The 23,272-nt window shown below is 46.1% G+C and overlaps 1 protein-coding gene across 1 annotated transcript in view; it reads left to right on the plus strand.

Moving 5' to 3' along the window:
- The window catches only part of LOC116068498 (S-adenosyl-L-methionine-dependent tRNA 4-demethylwyosine synthase TYW1), an 85,256-nt gene that overhangs the window by 31,476 nt on the left and 30,508 nt on the right, over positions 1-23,272 (plus strand). The window contains exons 11-13 of the mRNA XM_031338123.1: positions 1,268-1,377; positions 10,088-10,265; positions 13,273-13,408. Of these exons, the coding sequence (XP_031193983.1) occupies positions 1,268-1,377; positions 10,088-10,265; positions 13,273-13,408 (424 nt within the window). The remainder of the gene's footprint in view (positions 1-1,267; positions 1,378-10,087; positions 10,266-13,272; positions 13,409-23,272) is intronic.

The following is a 23,272-nucleotide window of genomic DNA, read 5'->3' on the forward strand; positions in this document are numbered from 1 at the left end:
CCTACAGTTTGATCAGAGGGCAGCGAGGAGGGGACTGCCCTCCACAGGCTCCTCTGCAAGGAACCCTCAAAGCCCACCCCCACAGTGACACATTTCCTAACAGTGTCACTCCCTGTGAACCAAATACAAGTGTATAGGGGCCAAACCTATTCAAATGACTATCATTAGTGTTTAAAAATTGTAACTGGGGGCTGGAGACTATAGCTCAGTGGTTAAGAGCACTTGCTGCTCTTAGGATGGAGTTTAGCTCCTAACTCTCAGGTAGTTTATAGTTGCTGGAAACTCCAGCTCTATGGGGATCTGAAGCCCTTTTCTGGCCTCTGGGGTCATCTGCACATACATTTGTATAACTGCATATAGATAAACACAGGAAAAAAATCAGAGCTGGAAGCAGTGAGGCCTGTATTTGTTACATATTTCCAAGGAACACTGAAGGAAAACGAAATAGTCAAAGAATAAGAAGTGCTAAGGATGTGGCTTAGTTGGTAGAGTGCTTGCCTCTCATGCATGAAGCCCTGGGTTTCATTCCCAACACTGCATAAAACACATACAGTGGTCCGCACCATAATTCCAGCACTGGGGATATGGAGGATTAGAAGCTAAAGGCTGTCCTCAACTACATGGGGAACTGGAGGGCAGCCTGGGCTATATGGGAGTCTGTCTCAATACAAAAGACTGGGATAGAGAGAGAAGCCACACCCGCTGTTCTTGAGAAACTCCAGCGCTTGGGGTAAGTTGTAGTCTCTAAATCTTGAGCGCTTCTGCTCTTCTCATGTGGTTTAGGAATTGTCAACTCACAGTGGAAATGCTCTGGCCAGAGGTCGCCATACATTTGTGTCTGTACTCAGTTAACATGACTAAAAGCAGGAGGAGGAGCTGGAGGCGTGGCTTAGCAATTAGAAGCATTTATTCCTTTTCAGAGGACCAGGGAAGCTGATGCCTCTTCTGGGCTCCTTGAGTACCTGAACGTAGGGGCACATGTACCCACAGATAAACCCATAAATAAGCAATACGGTATATTTTTAAAAATCAGGTTCATTTGTTTGGTCAACCTATACCTGGAGTTGACTCTGAACCAAAAGCTGAACAGACTGCTGAAGACCTCTCCACCCATCTCTGCCGTGGGCCATGACTCAAGCAGGGACAGTCCTCTGAACAGTGGAGCTTTGTCAGGACAGTAGCTCTAACCCTGTGTTGGATGGGCTTGTCACAGTAGACTCTGGGGTGCCATAACAGAAGACCTTAGTACTTTACAATGTGTTCACAGGCACCACACCAATCCTGTGGGCACTGAGTGGCGGTGGAATATGGACCAGCCAGAATTGATCTTGAAGGAAGCCATTGAGAACCATCAGAACATGATTAAACAGTTCAAAGGTATTTGCCTGCTTGTTTCTTTATCTTATTTGCCTTGTAACGAGACAAGGTCTTATCATCTCAGGCTGGCCTTGAACTTGCCTTGTAGTGGAGATGGCCTCCTGCCTCTGTCTCTAGTGTACTGGCATTCCAGGTGTATATGTGGTCTTATCCTATGGTGAGGATAGAAGCCAGGGCCGCATACGTGCCTGCACGCTAGGCACACAATCCACTGGCTGACCCACATCCTCTCTGAAAAGAAATGTTAATACCTGTCAACAAAGCCTAGATCACAATGAAGGAAGGATGGCCTCTGTAGGCATAAAGTTTTTACAACCTGCTTTTAATAAGGGTTCAACCTCTCCTCTTTCCACTCAGCAGAAGCAGTGGAAGAGAAAAGTTACTAGAATTTGGGGGGAAATGGACCTGTTCAGCAGTAGTTCTTTGGGGGTGAGCTCAGTCTTCAGTCCCATAGCAAGTATCAAATGAGATTCAGTAGCTTGCAGACGAGTCCTGTAGGCAGGCAGACACCAGGCACGAACCAGCAGCTACAGTCCGGACCTTTCAGCAAGCAGACAGCAGGCAGCTGTAGTTCAGGCCCGAAGAAACCGCCAGGCTCGCCAACTGACTTAAGGCGAGGCTGCAAGTTGCTGCAGGAACCTTGAGAGCAGTTCTTGGGCAAGTTTCTCTCAATGGCATTGTTATCACAAGTTGAGCTCAACAATGCTATATAAGGCGAACTGATACATGTGTGTCTTTCGTGAAGACGGAGTAAACCAGACCAATGTTCAGTGCTCATCTCCCACTGTCCGTGGGGTCATATTTATACTCCTTCATCAAGCATCTTTTCACGTGTTTGCTATATCCAAACATCCTTTCACCTGTGTCTGCTTCTAGAAAACAGATTTTTCACGTGTTTGCTTTAGCAAGACATCCTTTCACCTGTGTGCCCCAGCAAAACATCAGTTGACATAACTAGCTTTCCAAAGATGGCCAGCGGAGCAGATCCATGAGAGATAAAGCAGAGCGATGCAGTAGCAGTGTTGGCTCAAACTTAGAGAGTCAGACCCTGAGTAGTTTATTTTAGGCATATTTAAGCACAGCACAATTTGGGAAAGACGTTTCCTGGTGATAATTGGCTCATTCCTGTGTGCACAACAAGCTGCAGAAGTGGCTGTCTGGGAACTTAGTGCAGGTGACTTCTTCCATAAAGTTGGAGTCTGTGGATTAGCTGAGGAACCAGGCTCACAATAAGCAAGCTCATGAGATGGTTCTGGGGAGGATTCAGTATAGCCTGGCCACAGATGACACAGAGGTCACCAGGCTATTAATCACCTCTGCTCCCAACCTTCTGGGTGGGAAACAGGTTAAACACATCTCCCTTTGAAGAGACAGCTGTGTGTTGAATATTCCTGGTTTCTCCAGTGCTTATCTATGAGGACAGGAACCTCCATGCCTCTTGCACCACTGTAAATCTCCCTGTGTGGAAGCAAAACTGTGGCTTTTATATTTCCACTAGGTGGAAGAATTAAAAATTCCAGCCAAAGCTTAGCACCGGGTGTGAGGTACACTGAGTCTGTAAGTTTCTCCTTGAGATGTCTGGCCATCATTCCTAAATGCCTTTGCTTTTTTTTTTTTTTTTGTTTTTTTGAGTCAGGGTTTCTCTGTAGACCAGGCTGGCCTCGAACTCAGAAATCCACCTGCCTCTGCCTCCCAAGTGCTGGGATTAAAGGCGTGCGCCACCACCACCCGGCTGCCTTTGCTTCTTGGAGAGCATGAGGTGGCTTTGTGAACGGACCTGATGCTTTGGTCTATCACCACAGCTCTGGGGATCTGCTGCCCTTTTCTGGTCTCTGTGGGCACTAACTACACTCATGTGCACATATCCCTTCTCTCCCACACACATACCATACTCATAATTAAAGATATAAATAAAGTAGATGTGGGGGCTCAAACCTTTAATCCCAGCATTCAGGAGGCAGAGGCAGATGGATCTCTGAATTTAAAGGCCAGGCTGGTCTACCTAGGGAGTCCTTGCCTAAAAAAAAATCAAAATGGTAATATATATGTATGTATGTGTGTATGTATGTATATAGGAGCAAACCAAACCAAAAATAAAATGGTTAGTGAGGTAGAGTTGCCCAGGAAAGGGTTTATGAGTGAATGCCCCATGAAAAGTGTGGTGCTGTTAATAAAATGCCTTCACATGGCCCACAGTGATGCAGCAGAACCTCTGTCCTTCATTTTCTAGTTTTCCAGTTCAGTTCTGCCGAATACTTACATATATTTGGCTTCACTGGGAGCTCTGGCTCCAGACTTCACTGTGAGTCAGAACCATCTGTGGCTGTTCGAACACCGACGGCTGCTCCTTCCCAGAGAGCAAGTCTAGCGAGCTGAGGCCTGTGAACGTACAGTTCTTTTCTTTTCCCGTTCTGCTTTCTTTCTTTTCTTTCTGTTTTTGAGATGAGGGCCTTTGCTGTGTAGCTCAGGCTGGCCTTGAACTGCTCCTCCCGCTTCAGCCTCCTGAGGCCTGGGATGACATGGCCTGGGCCACCATGGCTGGCAAATGTGTACTTCTCACAGGATTCCAGGAATCTGCACTGTTGAACTTGGGTGCACAGTTGAAAGCCTGCTGTAGACAGATGGGATGAGCTTGCGACATGATGGCTTTATATAGTGACTGTATTGTGCACACTAGTGAATTGCCCTGCATTGTTGGAAGGTGGCTCTAGAAGCAGGGCTGCAGGTACCCCACCCCTTTCCAAGGTTTCAGACACAGCTCTTTCCTACGGTCAATGATATCTGAAGTTGTTTGGGAGGCATCAGAATGGATTTATTGGTTGGGTGTCTATGTGCACTGCTGTCATCCCAGTAGGAGACTGGCAGAGGATGGTGAGTTTGAGACCCTGTTTCATAAAACTGAAAAAAGAGGTGGGTGGGAGGGGACAAGGACAGAGAAAGAGAGGGGGCGGCATCTATCAGTGTCATTTAGGCATATATAGAATACTTTGGTATTTGTATGTTGTAACCAGCAATGCTTAATAACAGTTCTAGTTCTTCTTTCTCCTCTTCTCTCCTCCCCTCCCCTCTCTCGTTCCCTTCCCTTCCCTTTCCTTCCCTTCCCTCCCCTTCCCTCCCTTCCCCTCCCCTCTTCTCCTCTCTTCCTCCCCTCCCCTTTTTCTCATTCTCCTCCTTCATAAATTGCTAAGTACGTATGTGTCCATTCCTGAAGCCCCTTCCCTCTTAGCTGATGCACCGGGCATCTCTACCCTGGCTTGCCTTTAGAGGGGCACCCTTTTACTTCAGTGACTGTCAGCCTGAGGGTGTGGTTAAGGCAGAGAATGCTTGCCTGGCATGTGCATGAAGCCCTGGGCTCTATCCCTAGACCACATAAACCAGGCATGGTGGTGCACCTTGTAATCCTAGCACTTGGGAAGGGGAAGGCAGTAGGATCAGGAGTTCTAGGACATCCTTGGGTACATATTAAGTTTGCCTGGGCTACATAGGCCCTGTCTCAAACAAAATAAAACAAAACAAAACCCCCCAGAATCAAAACCAACCAATCAACAATGAAAAGAATGTCCTTTATCCTCTAGAGCACCTCCGGACCCTACCAGGAAGGCGCCACTCTTTCCATAGGATGACTTCCTCATCTCAGCATTCTGCTCTTTAGGACAGGATGGACCGTGGGTCTTGTTGCCTGTTGTCTCTGGTTTTCTAACATTAGCATACTGCCCAGGCTAGAGTTGGCTTTGAAGATATCCTCTGATTTCTTTTTTCCAAGTGTTTTCCTCTGTGCTCTCAGTTCAGCGGGCAATCATTGTCTCTTTCACCCAGTCATTAAGATAGCTTTCTTCTCACAACATCTCCTTTATACACAAGCACAATTAACTATGTATTGATGATCAGAAGTAGGTCAGAACTTCAATGCAACTCAGCATCTTTTCAGATTATACTCTGCCTCCCCACCCCTAACACCACACTGGCAGGCACACACAGTCTCAGAGGATCAGCCCCGGGGCACCAAGGGTCGATTGCATTGTTAAGAATGTCATAGGTCTTGAAGATGTAAATGAAATAGACATTTGTTGCTCGTGGTTCATTTCTGTTCTTACTTAGAGCAGACACACAAATGGCTTGCCAAAGGCTTTGTCAGAAGTGACACGGAGGTTCGGAAACACCCGTGGCTTGTTTGCTTTTTCTTTCCTTTCCTTTGTGTGCATGACTGTTTTGCCTGCATGTATGTATGCACACCATGTGCATGCCTGGTGCCCACCCAGGCCAGAAAAGAGCATCAGATCTGGAACTGGAGTCACAGAGGGTTTTGAGTTGCCATGTAGACGCTGAGGCCAAGCTCAGCTTCTCTGCGAGAGCAGCAAGCATTCTTAACCTCTGAGCCATCTCTCTAGCCCCCGTTCTCTGAACCTGGTTTAAGGTTCAAAGAAAGGGGTAGGGGATGACAAAACAAAATCCCGATGTTGTACAAGCTTGAGGACCTAAGTTCAGTTTCCAGAACCCGGAGAAGAGATCTGGGCATGGTGACATGCACATGCTGAGAAGTCAGAGGCAGATGGATCCCCAGGGCTCCCAGCCAGCCAGCTTTGCTTCCTTGGTGAGCTACAGGCTAATGAGAGACCTTGTTTCAACAAGATGGATGGTGCCTGAGGAATAAGGAGGTTTTCCTCTGGTGTCTACACTGGACATGCACATGCACCAATACAAACACATACACACACCTGCCATTGTGAAGTCTCCATCAAACATATGTCACGGCTGTTACTCTCAGCTGTGGACCTGTATCATTATGAGAATAAAAGAAAGTCTCATATTTGACTATGCCCCAACTTCAGATGTGGAGATCCTTGGACCAGGCACAGTGAGGCTCACCTACAGTTCTGGTACTCAGGAGACTGAGGCAGGAGAATAGTAGGTTCTGCATATCCTAGGCTACATAGTTTAAAGCTATCTTAGATTTTACAGTGAGACCTTCCTTGCCTCAAGCAACAAAAAAGAAATAAGGATGTTGTATGTGGATTGGTGCATCATTCATCATGTTTGTGTGCCATTTGGTTTACTAAATGTTAGGCTAAATCCCAAAGCTGTGCTTTCTTTGGCATCTTTCTGTGAGATAAAGTTTGCTCCTTAGTTTGTCTAATGACTGTTCTTGTGATGATTCAGAGGGAGGAAGCTGCCGAAGGAGGGGAGATGGCCCAGACGTTGCTTAGCAACAGTGAAACCAGGAAAACATGAAAGGGTTAAGATTTTGTGACTCGGGATTGTATTTGTGTGCGTGTGCTCATGCATGTGTGGTGTGTATGCTTGCATTGTGTTTGTGTTTGTTTATATGTATCCGTGTTGTGTGTGTGTATGTGTGTGTATGTGTGTGTATGTCTGTCTGTGTGTTCCTGAAACTGTCTCTCTAGAACCCACATTTGAGCATTGCTTATCCATTTAGCTGTCTGACAGACAGTTCAGATTCTTGTCTGACTTTGAATACCAGATGTACTTTTCATTCTCTGTACTACTCCCAGGGGTTTCTGTTGGCTATTTTGTCGGGTTCGTGGCTTGTTTTGTGTCTGTTGCTCAGGCCATACACTGAGCTTCTCTGGGACACCTTATTCTCCCATGCACATCCAATCAGCAGAACACCATGCTGGTAATACCTTCCAGATAGCCTCAGCCGGAGCCCACTTCACGCTAGCTGCATCCCCATGCCCTCAACAGTCACTGTCTTGCTCTGTGTTACCAGCAAGCCTTCATTTTTGCTTACTTCTTCATTTCTATCTGTGTGTGCGTGCAGAGGTAGGGGGGTGGGGTTGCATCAGTCTTATGTAGCCCAAGCTGGCCCCCACCCCCCGACTCGGCATGTAGCTGAAGATAACCTTAAACTTGTGTTTCATCTGCTTCCTCCTCCTGGATACTAGGGTTACAGAAATGCACTCCTATGTCTGCTAGGTAAGCACTTGGCCAGCTGAGCCCCATCCCCAGCCCCTAATGTAATTCATGTTCTCCTCTGCTCACCATGTTAAACATTAGAGGAGGAGAAGGCTGGGACCTACCCATGGATGCCAAACTAACTCCATAGTAGAGTCAGAAGTTGAGCCAATGCCTCTGCCCCTACCCTCAAGGTCTAGCCAACATACCCTTGTCCCATGTTCAGAGTTGGAGGCTGATTTTGTAGTTCAGGGTAAACCCACCCCTCTCTTCCACTGCTCTTGGGGAATTTAAAGCTAACCAGGACTCTTAGGCACAGTGCTAGGTTGTCTTGGCAACATAGATTGAGTTTAAGGATCAAGTTTTATTTAAAACTTGGATTCGAGTTAAATCTTAGATTTCGATACTGCAAGGAAAATCTCACTCAGAAAACCTGATGGGAAATGCACATGCTGAGTGTCAGGCACACAAAAGATGGCATCTGCCGTTTTTAGAGTTTTAATCTGCTTCCTGGTCTTTAGAGGGGGGCTGGGGGAGTCGGAGTGGTTTACTTGCATGTTTATATTTCCAAGTACGTTTTAAGTTCTTTGTTTTTGCTGGGGCAATAGTGACATCACTCAGTGTGTGTATGTGTGTGTGTGTGTTAGAAGGAGGCTGAAAGGGTTTCAGGAGCGGTGCGGTGGGGTGGGGTGCGGTGGGGTGGAGTGGGGTGGGGTGGTTATGTGGGTCTCCCAGCACCATGCCCCCTGGCCAGCAGCACCTGCCCACTTACACCCAACAGCTCACTCCTACTACCTGTCTACAGCTTGGACGAGAGCACTCACCAGCAGGCTTGGCTGTCTTTCCTCAGGCCCTGCCCATCCTGGGTTGGTTGGTTGGTTGGTTGGTTTTTTGTTTGTTTTGAGACAGGGTCTATCAGTGGCCTGGAACTTAGCAAGTAGGCTGCCTGCCACTGCGCCCTAGGCACTTGACAGTCTCTGCCTCCCTAAGGTGCCTGAGGAGTCACCACCCACACTACTGTTTTTGAGACAGGGTCTCCTCACTCTGTAGCCCTGGCTGCTCTGGGATGCGCTATATAGACTAGGCTGGCCTCGAACTCAGAGAGATCTACCTGCCTCTGCCTCCTGAGTATTGGGATTAAAGGCTTGGGCCAATTTACTTGGCTTTTTCTTTTCTTTTCTTTTTTTTTTAAACCAGGGATCCTGAGGATCAAATTCAGGTCCTCATGCTCATTAGCAAGCATTTTATTGACTGAGCCACTTTTCCATCTAATACTTAGTTGATTGTGATGTTCAGTAAACTAAGATCAAGGTGTTATTATAATAGCTAGTTCTTAGTGAAAGGGTCTCATAGGAAAAAAATTATTTATTTTTGAGACTGGGTCTTACTAGGGAGACCAGGCTGTCTTTGAACTAAGAGTGATCTAACCGCTGCTGCCTCCTTAGTGTCATGGAGAACTTTACATTTGTTTTTTAAGTTAATCCTAACAAAAATTCTTTGAAGTAGATACCATTCACAGTCTGGGGTGTGTGTGAGTGTGTGTGAGTGAGTGTGTGTGTGTGTGAGTGTGTGTGAGTGTGTGAGAGTGTGTGAGTGTGTGTATGTATGAGTGAGTGTGTGTGTGAGTGTGTGAGTGTGAGTGTGCGTGAGCGTGCGTGTGAGTGTGTGTGAGTGTGTGCGCGTGCGTGAGTGTGTGTTTGAGTGTGTGTGTGTGTGTGTGAGTGCGTGTGTGTGCGTGTGTGTGTATGTATGAGTGAGTGTGTGTGTGAGAGTGTGTGTGTGAGTGAGTGTGTGTGTGCGTGAGTGTATGTGTGTGAGTGTGCGTGAGTGTGTGTGAGAGTGTGAGTGTGTGTGAGTGTGTGTACGAGTGTGTGTACGAGTGTGTGTGCGTGTGCGTGTGAGAGTGCATGAGTGTGCGTGAGTGTGTGTGAGTGCGTGTGAGTACGTGTGTGTGCGTGTGTGAGAGTGTGTATGTGAGTGTGTGTGCGTGTGTGTGAGTGTGAGTGTGTGTGAGTGTGTGTGTGAGTGTGTGTGAGTGTGTGTGTGTGTGTGAGTGTGTGTGTGTGAGTGTGTGTGTGTGTATGAGAGTGTACATGCGCTCTCGAGAAAAGCTCAAAGCAGGATGCTGGGTGTCTTGCCCATAATTGCTCTTACTCCCATTTTTTTAGACAGGGTCTCTCACAGTCCCCACCCATCTTCCTGTGTCTACTCCTTTTGGTGCTTATGGTTATAGAGATTTGCATGGCCATGCCTAGCTTCATATCTGATTGCTGAGATCTGAACCCAGGTCCTTAATTGGTTGTGAAAGCAAGAGCTTTTGCCCACTAGACTATCCCTCCAGCCCCACAATCAAGCTTCAGGGCTAAAGAGTTGGCTTAGTGGTTAAGAGCAGTTGCTGCCCTTGGAGAGGACCCGGGATCTGTACCCAGCACCCACAGGGCAGCTAGTTCACTATCCATTAACTACAGCTCCAGGTGAGCTGATATCCTCTCCTGGTCTCCTTGGGCACTGCATGAATATGGTGCACGCAGGCACCCATAAAATGAAAACATTTTTTAAAAAGAAGAGAATTGAGTGTTAAGGTGGGTGTAGTGGCCCACTCCTGTAATCTCAGCTATGGAGGAAGGGGATGCTGAGACAGGAGGATTACTGAGTGTTTCCAGCATGCACAGATTTAGCTCCTGTTAAAAAATAAAAGTGGGGTTTTACCTTCTGAAATCAAAGCATCACTAGTGGTCATGGAAGCAGTGCTCTCTGGGCTTGCGCCTCCCTCTGACTTTCTTCACTGTTCTCTCAGGCGTGCCAGGCCTCAAGGCGGACCGCTTTGAAGAGGGGATGGAGGTCAAGCACTGTGCACTGTCGCTCGTGGGTGAGCCAATAATGTACCCAGAGATCAACAGGCTTTTGAAGCTGCTCCATCAGCACGGGATCTCTAGCTTCCTTGTCACCAATGCACAGTTCCCTGAGGAAATCAGGTAAGGCTACAGCGTCACTGCACTCCAGGGTGATGATAATTGTCTTGTAGACAGTGAAGAGTGGAAGGCTGGCCTGACTCTTGTCCAGATGTCACAGTTTAGCTGAGGCTGGCCACCACCTAGGTCCTGGGGACTAAACTCAGGCCATTAGTCTAGGCTTGCCTTTACCTGCTGAATGATCTTACGCGCCCTGTATGATCATACTTTACTCAGAAATGTATCATCACGGTGTCCACACAGCCTTTGGACTTTATGACAATGAGGGTTGGGTTTAAGGTTGTATTCCAACATATTTTCCTTTTCCATCATTTTAAGTAGTGATGGAGTTCTCAGATACAGGAGTTATGGAGTCGAATTCTTTAAAAATATTTTGATTTTATGTGTATGTGTGTCTGCTTATTTGTGTATGTACCATGTATGCTGAGGCATCTTCAGAGGCCAGAAGAGGGTATTGGCAGTTATGAGGCATTTGATAGAGGTTCTGGAACCATCCCAGGTCCTCTGCAAGAGCGGCAAGTGCTCTTCATTGCTGAGCCATCTCCCAGTCCCTCTATAGCCTTCTTTATTGACATGTTATATGCAGAGATAGAGGAGCGGATCAGGCTGGCAGCCTTGTGACCTGTCTTTGTTACAGAGGCCAGGTCTAGGCAGAAATACAATCCCTAGGACCTGGGAGATTTCTTCAGGGTCTCTTGCTGCTGCCCAGCCCTTTAGAGTGAGCTCTGTCATTCCTAGAGACATTCTCTCTTTTTTGTATGCTTCCGGAGTGAGAGCTGGAGACTTCCTTGACCCTGTAGCTCAGACACTTAACACAGCGTCACCCGCCAGAACTTCTGATTTCCGTGTGCAGTAGATGTTTGTACGGTATGTCTGACCTTTGAGAACTGCTGCTAAGTGGTTACACACACAGGAGAAATGTCAGGCCAGTTTCTGCTCTGATCAGGAAGGATTATGACCAAGCACTGGGCGTCAGAGGCCTGGTGGATATGTAGTACCTTTCAGGACAGTCTTCTTTGCTTTCTTTGGTTTTTGAAGGGGAAGGGGTTGTCTCACTTTGAAGCCCAGGCTGGCAGCACTGGGATTATAAAGAATTTAAAAAAAAGTTGCATTTTGTGTGTTTCTTTGTATGTGTTTGCCATGTCATGCCTGTGGTCACTCAGAGGACAACTCTTGAGTCAATTCTCTTCTATCATGTGGGTTGTGGGGACAAAACTTAGGTCATCAGGCTTGGTAGCAAGTACTTTACCCACCAAGTCATCTTAGAGGACTCTGTGGTGTTAAGATTCCCAGTAGAAGTTGGATGTGGTGGTAAATATCTGTAATCCCAGCACTGAGAAGACTGAGGCAGGAGGATGGTGAGTTTGAGGCAGTTTCTACATAGCAAGTTTTAGATCGACCTGGGCAACATGGTGAGAGCTGGACTCAGAAAAACAAAACAAAAGAGCAACACACACACATGTATACACACACACACACACACACACACACACACACACACACATCCCTACCTCTTCAACCAGTCATCTTTTACCTAGGGGAATTGGACTTGAACCCATTTCTCCTTCTGAAGCATGGGTGTGGCTCTGTGCTCCTGTCATTTGGAGTTTCTTCCAGTGACCTGAGGATATAGGTGGCCCATTGATCCCAACACTACACTGTAGTTTTTAATTTTTCTCAACCCTGATTTTAATAATGGTTCTTTAACCTCCCTTCTAGCCCATCACCCATCAGAGGTAGTAGAAAAGAAAGGTTATTAGGATATGGGGAAAGTGAACTTGTTCAGAAATTATCCTTTGGAACAAATCCCATCCATGTTGTCAGGAAATTAGCAGTTCAGTTTATAGGTCAGCACTGGTAGCTGAATCCACTTGCAAACTTCACAAATATACCAACAGTCCAGTTTGGTATTATTGGGATAGCAGTAGTGGTGGCAACCCCTAGTAAGGAACAGCTAGGCCTCAGCCATATCAGCAGGAGGGACCAGGACTGGCAGGGCCGCCAGGGTTTTTTTGCTGTGCCTCTTTAAATGAATCAAAGATCAGTGACGATGCTAGACCAAGATGTGTTGCAAAGCTAGCTGTATAAGCAAGACCCTCTCACAGTCCATTGAGTCCTATATATACTCCCTCCAAACATCACGTGTCCTCCATGGGTCTTGCCTCAGCATGAGAGTCTGTCTTAACAAAACTCCATGTGAATCTGTCTCAGCTCACATTACTCTGCCAGTTGGCCCAAGTTTGAAGAAGTGCCAAAAAGCCAACAGAACACCACCAGAAGTTATTTGGTGCATTTCTCTGCATGGGATCATGACAAATGGAACTCAACAACACATGTAAGGCAAATCAATACATGCGTTACATGTTGTTAGTGAGGAGTCCTTTATCATGTGTTCTTTCATGTGCTTGTTTTAGCAAAACATCCTTTCATTTGTGTCCGCTTCAGGAAAACACACCTTTGAGTGTTTGTGCCAGGAAAGCACTGTCCAACACAACTGATTTTCCCAGGAACCTTTACATTCCCACTTCACCTCACAGTTCTGAGTTTCTACCTGCATTAGACTTCGTGGCAGAGCTCATGAGGAAAGCCTGTCTAACTGTGCTGTGCCATGGCCGCAGGTCTCATGCTAGGTTTAATCTTATTTATTTTCTGTTAAAACGTAGTGTTCAAAGATGGGCCAGTTTCAGATAATCAATGTTTCTTACCCTCCATGTCCAGGCATTTAAGTATAACCAGAGACTTCTTGTTGTGTCACATTATAAAATCAGTCATCGTGGACTGGGGCTATTCGTGGACAGTGGCAGGGTGCTATTCCTCACTGCACGTGGCCTTGGCTTCTATTCCCAGCTCTGTCCAACAGAAAACAGAATAGCTGCTCTGGACAGGTGGGCAGAGTGGATACTCCCACACCAGTGCAGTGTTGTGTCTCTTCCAGACTATACGTTTCATACGGTGGAGTTCCTAATGTAGGCATCGTTTTTCTATTTTCTTTTCTTTTTCCATTCCCAAGGAACCTCACACCAGTTACTCAGCTCTACGTAAGCGTGGACGCTAGCACCAAAGACAGCCTGAAGAAGATCGACCGCCCTCTCTTCAAGGATTTCTGGCAGCGCTTCCTAGACAGTTTGAAAGCCTTGTCTGCAAAGGTAAGAATTGTAATGTTATCCCAAAAATAAGTAAATAAGAATGAACAGAGCCTTGTTTACCTCACTTTTCTTTAAATACAGAAAGATTAAATCATGTGTTTTTTTTTTTCTTTAAATTTTTTTTTAAAGATTTCTGTGTGTGAATGTTTTGCCTGTATGTGTACTGTGTGCATGCCTACTACCTCAGGGGGTCTGAAGGCATGGCTATGTGGGTAGTAGAAACTGAACCCCAGTCCTCTGCGAGACCAACCAGTGCTCCAGGTCACTGAGACCTCTCTTCAGAGGCCAGAGGACAGCACAGAGCTGTAGATAACAGGCAGTTGTGAACCCCCCCCCACCCCCCGTGTGGATGCTGAAGCCATGCTTGTGCTTTGTGTAAGAGCAGCAGGTGCTGTTAACGTCTGAGCCATCTCCTGTTCCATGTCTTCAGGGTTTCTTTTGTGTTGAGACAGGGTTTCTCTGTGTAGCCCTGGCTGTCCTGGAACTCTCTCTGTAGACCAGGCTGGTCTCGAACTCAGAGATTTGCCTGCCTCTGCCTCCTGAGCGCTGGCATGAGAGGTGTGCTCCGTTACTACCTAGCCCCAAATTCTGTTTTTTTCAAGTGTATTTTTTATTATTGAGTGTGAGTGGTGGGCAGGGTGTGGTACATGTGTGTGCACATATCATGTGTGAGGACATTTGGGATTGGTTTTCTCCTTCCACTTTGTTGAGGAAGGATTTCTCTTATTGCTTTTGCTATTGGGTACTCCAGGCTAGCTCACCCCTATGTTTCTAGCAATTCTCCTGTCTCCACCTCTTGTGTTGCAGGAGTACTGGGATTGTCATTGGGTTCTGGGACTGAGGTCACTGTGTCACTCATGTCAGGTGATTTTACCCATGAAGCCCTCTTCCTGGCTTTCCGGGTTACTTACTTTCTGGTTTAGAAAATCTTCAGATTTTTGAGGAGCAAGGAGCATTTCTCATGCAGTTACGCCTTACCAGGTTTCTCTTGAGTGTGTTGGCTTTCTGTCCTTTTTGGTGTCATCGCTGGTTATGCGTTTAAAGAGAGGAACATCTCCACAAGGTTCATAGTACAGTGTGCTGGGTAGCAGCATGCAGTGTGTACTGGATAATCGAGGTTTAAGTATAAAGTTTATTTCCAGAAATTTCAAGAATCAAGCATGTGAGATTAGAAGTAACTGAGTGTGAGTGTGAGCTCACAAGTAACTAAGTATGAGCTCCCAAGTAACTGAGTGTGCACATGAGCCTACAAGTAACTGTGAGCTCACAAGTAACTGTCAGTATGAGCTTATAAGTAACTGAGTGTGAGCTCACAAATACCTGTGTCAGCATGTGAGTAATGTATAAGAACTATTTGAAAGTTAGAGCACCTGAACTGAATGTCTTCTGCTGGGGAGGTGGTTCAGTGGTTCAAAGCCTAGGCTTGCTCTTATAGAGGATGTGAGTTAGTTCCCAGCACCTGTGTCAGGAGGCTCACAACCGCTGTAACTCTAGTTATAGGAGATCTGATTCTCTCTCCTGGTTTCTACGGGCACCTGTACTTGTATGCGCACACACATACACAGAGTCATACTTTATTTACATACATGTAAATAAGTAATAAAACAAATCTTTAAAAAGAGTTATAATGTCTTCCTGGAAATGGTTGGCCCTGTGTGTGCTCCTTTTCCTGTTCTCACTGTGGTACTTGGGAACTGAAGCTAAGACCATATCCATGCCCGGCGAGTCCTTGGTACTGCATTTTAGATCTCAGGTATAGGGGCAGCCAGGGAAACACGGAAAGACCCTGTCCTTACAAAACAAACAAAACCACCACAACAACAAAACCACAGCCTTCAAACCTAAAAGCAAACAGTAAACTGTGTGGCTTGGTGGCCTAATATCCCGGAGCTATGTTACTTACTTGTTAAGGGGGTGCTTTTGATACGAGTGGGGTATTCTGTACTAGTTAATATTTGTGTTTGTGTGTGTTCGTTTAGGTATAGATGTGTGTGCAGGTCAGAGCTCAGCCTTAGGTGTCATTCCTCAGGTGCCATCCACCTTATTTTGAGACAGTGTCTCAGTGGCTTGAGATTCTGACTAGCTTAGGGTGTCTGGCCAGGGAGCCTAGCTCTGCTCTGTAATGCTAAGGTTACAAGCACGTATCATCACAGCTAGCTGTGGGCGCAGGTTCTGGGATCACACTCAGGTCTTCCTGCTTGTAGAAACATTTTAAGGACTTCAGGCTTCTTTCCAACCTTGTGTCTACTATTTAAACAAGCCAGTGTTTGCACATGGCCCATAATTCACACTTAAAGAAACAGTTAATAGTTGACCTTCCCTTCTCTGACTGTGAAAGTGTTACAAACTGATTATTGAAATTGGGGGCGAATAAAGAGAATCATAAAGAAGCAAATAAAGAAATGAATGATATATATTAATTTTTTATTGTTGTTTTTTTTTTTTTGAGACAGAGTTTTTCGTTGTAGCTCTAGCTGTACTGGAATTTGTTCTGTAGACTAGGCAGCTTCGAACTCAAAGATCTGCCTGCTTCTGCCTCCCAAAAGCTGGGATTTGAGATGTGCACCACCATGGCCTGACTGTAATAATTAAAAAACTATTTTGTGTGTGTGTGTGTGTGCTCACACACACACACACACACAGAAACCAGGAGAGGTCATCATATGTGCTGGAGCTGGAATTAAAGGCGGTTGTGAACCGCCTGACACGGGTGCTGGGAACTGAACTCAGATCCTCTTTGTGTACTCTTAACCACTGAGCCCCATCTCTAGCCTCTTGATGGACAGTCCTGGGTGTCAGCTTGATAGGATTGAGAGACTTTCAAGAGAAGAAGGAAGACTTAAAATGCCGTGCAGCGCTGGCTGGCTTAATGAGGGCTCTGACCTAACAGAAGGGGCTCTTGGTGATGGCATTGGCAGTTATGAGATGCAAAAGGCAGGTCCTGTTTGGAGGAATTAGGCCTAGGATGTGAGCTCTTGGGACTCTGTCTTGCTCAGCCTTCTCTGTGTGTGCATTTCTCGCCCCCTGTGTCTCTCTGTGTCTCCGTCTGTCTCTGTCTGTCTCTGTGCTCTTGGTCATCTCTGAGATCACCTCCTCTCATTCACACCTCTCCCACCCAGGCTACTTACTGAGACTGTCTCAGAACAAAGCAGCCTTCCAACTGAAGCAAGCCCCACCGTGAGCCAGCCAAATTCCGTAATTGTCATTTGTCTCTGAAAGTTTGCTGAAGTTTTAGGATGGTTGTTTCTGTAGCACTGCAAAATTGATTCCAGAAATTTCTACATCTCGATGAGCCAGATGACTATAAATACACAGAACAGAGGGTGACTTTCAGGAAACAATGTTTTTCTTTTTTGGTTTGTAAACTGCCTTTTTCTCAAAGCTAGTTGTATATTGAGGTCAGCCGCGAGAAGATTGGGACTTGAACAGAAGTGGCAACTTGGCAACTATCTAAAAATGAGAAATATTTTTCAAGCTCTGTCTATCCACGAGGTAATAGAGTTTTATATGTACCTCCTTTGACTTTTGGCTCACGTACCATATAAAGAGTATTAGCATCCACATATCTTCCAAATGCCTTCCAAATCCAGGCGACTCCCCGCAGATCCCCTGCCCGGAGGTTGTTGGTTTTCCAGTGGAGCATGAGTTTAATATCCAAACGACTTTGCATACAGATCTTTCAACCCGGTGTTTTAAATAGGTGTTTGCAAGGACAAAATTTATGTTGATTTTCTGCAAACTGTGTGCAGGCAGTGAGCGGCATTGCAGATTCAGTTGATGGACCAGCAGAGTCAGTTGAGTTCCGTGTGGCCGGATGACTAGGCACCACCATACACGAGACTTCTTGGTTGGTGCTGCACAGAGGCTGCGTTTCTCTGCCAAGCACTTGCTGCTGACCTTTAGTTTTGATGTTAGGCCTGGAAGTGTTGTTTTACACGTACAGATCTGTGCCAGAGTTACTTCATGTACAGGAATCTCATCTCAGTTTTAAGAAACTCTTCAGAAGACCTTAGTTGATATAATGACCCATTTTAATTTTTCCAATTGATTGTCAGGGTCTCATGTAATAAAGGCTGGCCTTGGACACACTGACCCTCACATAAACTTGGGTTTGGGGTGCATATATTGCTGTAATCTGTGTGTGTGTGTGTGTGTGTGTGTGTGTAATGCTTTTTATCCAAATTCTTTTTCTTATGATAGATTTATGTTCGATTAGTTCCTGGGCTGCTGCCTTCTAACATTTATAGATTTTTTTTTCCGTGTTTTTTTGTTTGTTTGTTTATTTTTGTTTTTCTTGATGCTGGAGATTGAACTCAGGACCTCACCATGTGGAGCATACGTTCTGCCACTGAGCTATTCCTCTGGCCCCACTTGATGCCCTGTCAGAGCTGTATAAAACTCTGCATACCATAAACAAACGCTCATACCCCAACCCCACAGACTGCCCCTTCACCCAGCAAGTGCTTCCTGAGTGCATACCTGGTAAGGGCAATCCTAGGCAGCAGTCGACAGGCAGTGGAGGGCCCTGTCCTCTGGCTGCACCGACGGGAGAGAGGATCACTTGGAGGTAGTATACTATCTGGCATGGCTTCTTATCGGCAAGACCTAAAAAAGCACCGACAAGCAAAGTTCCAAGCCCTTGCATTTCAGAAAGTCTTCTTAAAAATAATTTAAAACAATTATTTGTGTGCTTGTCTTTGTGTGCATGTATATCACATGAATGCAGGTGTCTGTGGAGTCCAGTAGAGGGCGTCGGGCTCCCTGGAGCTGGAGTGACAGGCAGATGAGAGCTGCCTCGTGCACACGCTGGGATCAAACTCTGGTTCTCTGGGAAAGCGGCAAGAGCTCTTAATCATCGATAAGACTAACAGAACTGAAGCTACGGTTATAGATACTTATAAAATAGTGAGACTAAGCACCCTGCACAGCTAGCCAGATCCAGACCTAAGCTGACTGTGCCGCTGGCATTCAGCTTAGCTGCAGGGCAGATTCCACACAGACAATATGTGTGAGGTCATGCTCCTGTGTAGGTGAGCCAGGGGCTTTGTGTGCACAGTTCCCTCTTTTCTTCCTTGGCACTGCTGAATCCAGCACCTTTTAAAGATATATTGTTTTTAATTATCTATGTGTCTGTCCATACGTTGGTATGTGTGTGTCACTGTAGTGTCTGCAAGAGGCCAGAAAAGGGCGTCAGAGCCCCTGGAACTGGAGTTATAGGTGGTGATGAGCTGCCTCTCATGGGTGCTGGGAAGTGAACTTGGGTCACCTGCAAAAGTAACTACACTTTCAATTGCCAAGCTATCTTTTCAGGCCCTGGGTGATTTATATAACTCTTCCATTGGTATCTTTTTGGCTAGACTCGGTTCCTTAGCTACATTCTATTCAAGGGAGCCAGGAAACTGTGCCCTTTCAGCTGGGTGGCTCGCTGCGTGTAGCCTGTAGCTCAAGTAGACTGCTTAGAAGGAAGGAGGCTTGGAGGCTGAGGGTGGCTTGCCATTTATCACCAGGGAATTAGTAAGCAACAGCCGTGAGGGCAGGGGAGCCAAGAGCTAGGGCCATAAGGGAGGAGAGTTGATAGAGAGGTGCTGTTGGTAACGTGTCTGTTGAGCAAGTGTGAGGGCTAAGTGCAGATCCCCAGCACCACACAAAATCTAGGCACAGTGGCATGTTCTTAGAATCCCAGCACTGGGGAAATGGATATGGGTGGATCCCTGGGGCTCAATGGCCAGCCAGTTTAGCTCGCTTGCAGAACTTTAGGCCATCCATTGAGAGGTCTGTCTCAAAAAATACAGTGTGAGCTGGAGAGGTAGCCGAGCACTTAACCATCTGCTGCTCTTCCAGAGGACCCCAGTAGGTCTTAGCACAGCACCTACATCATCGGCTCACAGCTCCAGGCATCCTGTTCTCTCTTCTGGCCTTCATGGGCGTTAGCCTCATGTACACAAGCTCCCTCCTCCACCCCAACGTAGACAGCACCATGAAAAGACCCCCAAGGACATTCTCTAGCCTCTACTTTCATGCATACAGAGGAGCATACACATGTACATGTGTGTACAAAGTTGCATATGCACCTGTATGCCGATTTCTACCCCCTACACACAAAAGAAATAATCAAAAGCAAACGGAATTAATTCATTTACGGGGGGGTGGGAATAAGAAACTTAAATATTGGAAATACACAAGGTTGTTACTGAAAATACTAATTTTTATTTTATATGCATGAGTGTTTACCTGTATATCTGTGCACTATGGGCATGCAATGCCCAAAGAGACCAGAAGGTGTCAGATCACCTGGAACAGGAGTTCCCAAGTGGGTGCTGGGCATCAAACCTGGGTCCTCTGTAATTGCAGCAAACTGCTAAGCCATCTCTTCATTCATTCATTCATTCATTCATTCATTCATTCATTCATTCATTCACGTATTGAGATGTGGTCTGACCATATAGCCCTGGTTGGCTTGGAACTGGCTTTATTGACCAGGCCTGCTTTAAACTTAGCGGAGATCACCTCCAAGTGTTGGGATTAAAGATATACGTCATCATGTTTGTTTTTGGTTTTGTTTTGTTGTTTTTGTTTGTTTTTTTAAAGGCAGGGCTTCTTGTAGCCCAGGCTAGCCTCGAACTCAGTTTGTAACCATGAATGACCTTGAGTTTCTGATCCTCCTTCCTCTACTAGTTCTGTCCTGATGTTCATCAATGATGGCTTCGAAATTTAAGCCAAATAAATCCTTTTCCTGTTCCTTTCTGACCAAAAGTTGCTTTTGGTTTGGGTATCTCCTCACACCAAAGAACAAAACAGGATCCTGAACACGAGGCAGTGATGTTGATGGTTCAGCGCAGCCAAGAGAGACCTGGAAAGTGAACAGGTGAAAGTCCTCAGCCTGGCAAGAGGAGAGGATTTCTACCTGAGTAGCTCAGAGAAGGGAACCAGAATTTTGACTCATGGTGCAAAAGTTAACACCTCAGTTTCAGTGTGTGCTTAAAGTAGAGAAGGCGCTGAGTGTGTATGTAGACACAGGAGAGCATGCACGGCTGGAGGTCTGCACCGTGATGGTCTCTGGTGCTGCCTGGGCACCAAGAAGTGAATTATGCTAGCATAAGGGGTGTGGGCTGTTACCTGAGGCAGGCCTTTCATGATCTCAGCGATGCTGACAACTGACAGATAGTCCTGTGGCCCTTCACCACTACAGTGGCCATTAAGAAACTTTTTTGTTTTGTTTGGTTTTGGTTTTGGTTTTGGTTTTTACATTTATTGTGTGTGTGAGAGTCTGAGTTTGTTTGTGTTTGTATGTGAGAGTGTGTGTGTGAGTGTGCATGTGTGTCTTCACTTGTTTGGAGTTCAGAGGACAACTTGAGTTGGTTCTCTCTTTCTAGACCGTACTCAGATGATGAGGCTTGGCTGCAAGCCCCTCTTTCCCCTGAGGCTATCCTGCTGGCCTCGGTGGCTTTTTTTCTTTGCTGATGAGCTCTCTTCAAAACCTTTAATTCCTTTGCAAGTGAGATCCTTCAAGGCTGCTCATCTCCAAGCCTGTTTTAAACTTTGAGCCCAGCCATCCCCATTTTGGAGATTAGAATCGAACTCCCTTATGAGAATCATCATGTTTGATTTATTAAAAGCAGAGTTAAGGGGAAAGGGAAATTAAAAAGAATGATCAGGAGCTAATTTCTTTGGCTGGTTGAAGCCAGAAGGAAGGAAGCACTTTCTCAAATTGACATCTGAAAAACCATTATTAGCGCTTTCGGGAAATGAAGATCCTAGAGACCATTTGGGGGTCTGTTTGATTTATGGCGATTTAAAGATAACTTGCACCTCTGCTGAGGGCCTGCAAGAAGGCACCACGTGTGGGAAAAAGTCATTCGCCTTCACGGGAATAAAAGAATGACTCCATTAGTCCTTGAGGTACTGGGTTGGAATAAATACCATTTATATCCAGCTATTTGTTCTGTTCCTAAATCTAGCCTCGCAGTGGGGAGAAGTGGGTTATAGCTGGGACCAGTCAGAAATGTTCAGTTTCACATAAAGAGAAGCCTTTGGAGTTTATGTGGTACTGGGGATGGAAGGCAGGGCTTTGTGCATGTGCTCCCTCATGTGTCCCCTGAGCTGCAGCCCTGGCCCTCACATGATTACAGCCTCTGCAGCCTCTGAGCCTTTTCCCTCAGGGTTGAGGCTGGATTTGCTTTTGTTTCCCATTCTCTGAGGACAGGAGGGCTGGAGTTAGAAATGGAGGCGACAGGAGTCTATCTGATTGTTCGGAACCTCATAATCTCCAGAAAGAATCGGCACCTGGCCCTCAGTTGGGGCAGGGGGGATTGGTATTTGTTGTGGTAGTTAACTATTCAATGTATAGGAGCTACATTTCTGTTTTAGAAGGTACAACTGTAGCATGCTGTACACAGTTTTGATAGATTTTATATGTGTACTTGTGTGCATGTGAAAATATTTATTTATTTATTTAATTTTTGTACTGAGTTTGCAACTCAAGGCTTTGTGCATGTCTGATGTATGCTCTACCACTGAGCCATGCCCCCAGCCCCTCACTGGGGGATTCTAGGCAGGGGCTCTACCACTGAGCCATGCCCCCAGCCCCTCACTGGGGGATTCTAGGCAGGGGCTCTACCACTGAGCCACACTCCTAGCCCCTCACTGGAGGATTCTAGGCAGGTGCCAACCATAAACCATCCCCCAGCCCCCTCATTGGGGGATTCTACTAAAAGATTCTACTGCTGAGCCATTCCTAACAATATGTTTTAAAGACCCTCTTGTTGTTATTGCTGCTAATTTTATCTCTTATTTTTATTTTTTACCATGCCTGTCTCCATTATATGTTTGTTTCAGGCAGGGTTTCTAGATGTATGACCTTGAACTCGGGCCCTTCTGTTGTTATTTGAACACTGGAATCATAGGCACTTGCTACCATGTCTGGATTCATTTACTCTTTAATCTTAGTTTTCTTTGACCACAGTTACCTCTTTATAGAGCTCTGTTGGCATCCCATCGAGAGGTCAGAAGAGAGAACCCTGGAATTGTGGTGCGTCCATCTTGACTCAATGCTAGCTTTGTTCCCAGGTGTTTCCCGGCAGACACTGAATCCAGTTCTTGGTCATGAAGCCGTCTGTCTCATTGTATCTGTATTCAGTGCTGCTTGGTATCCCTTGCTTCTCTCCTTTTTTCCCTCCTCTGTTTCAGTGGAGCAGCTCAGGAAAAAGACCTGTAGCATCGTTTGCCTAGTAGTCCCCCCTCCTCGTTGTTTAGTAAGGAGTTCCCCTTAGGAAAGCAATCTCAGTGAAAGGCACACTCGCAGGCATGCCCGTGAGGCTGGACTGCTCTCTGCTTTTCCTCTCGGAGACTCGGTTTGCTATCACTTCTGATTCATCTTGGAAAGCCGGACTCAACAGTCTGTACCCACAGACCCAGCTCAGTATAAGCTTATAAAGCCTATAAGGCTCACTTCAAGGGTGGAGTCATTCTCTAATAAGTATCAGTTTTAAACTTGTGTGTGCGTGCATGTGCATGTGTGAGTGCAATGTCTGCAGAGGCCAGAAGGGGATGCTAGATCCTTTGGAGCTGGAATTACATGTGGTTGTGAGCTTGTGGGTGCTTGAAATTGAACTTGGATCCTCTGCCAGAGCAAGGTGTGCTTTTAATTGCTGAGCCATCAATCCAGCCCGCCTCTTAAAAGTTTTATTTAATTGCTTAATATTATTGTTATATTGTTTGTAGTTGAGTGCCTCAGACACATAGACAAGTCCAAGGACAACCTAGGACAGCTGGTTCTTTGCTTTTATGTTTGGCAGGTGTGGTTAGCTGCTGGGCCATCTCCCTGTCCTGTCCTTCCTCTTGGCAGGTGTGGCTAGCTGCTGGGCC

The sequence above is a fragment of the Mastomys coucha genome, unplaced genomic scaffold (assembly GCF_008632895.1).
Source record: "Mastomys coucha isolate ucsf_1 unplaced genomic scaffold, UCSF_Mcou_1 pScaffold22, whole genome shotgun sequence".
Lineage (NCBI taxonomy): Eukaryota > Metazoa > Chordata > Mammalia > Rodentia > Muridae > Mastomys > Mastomys coucha.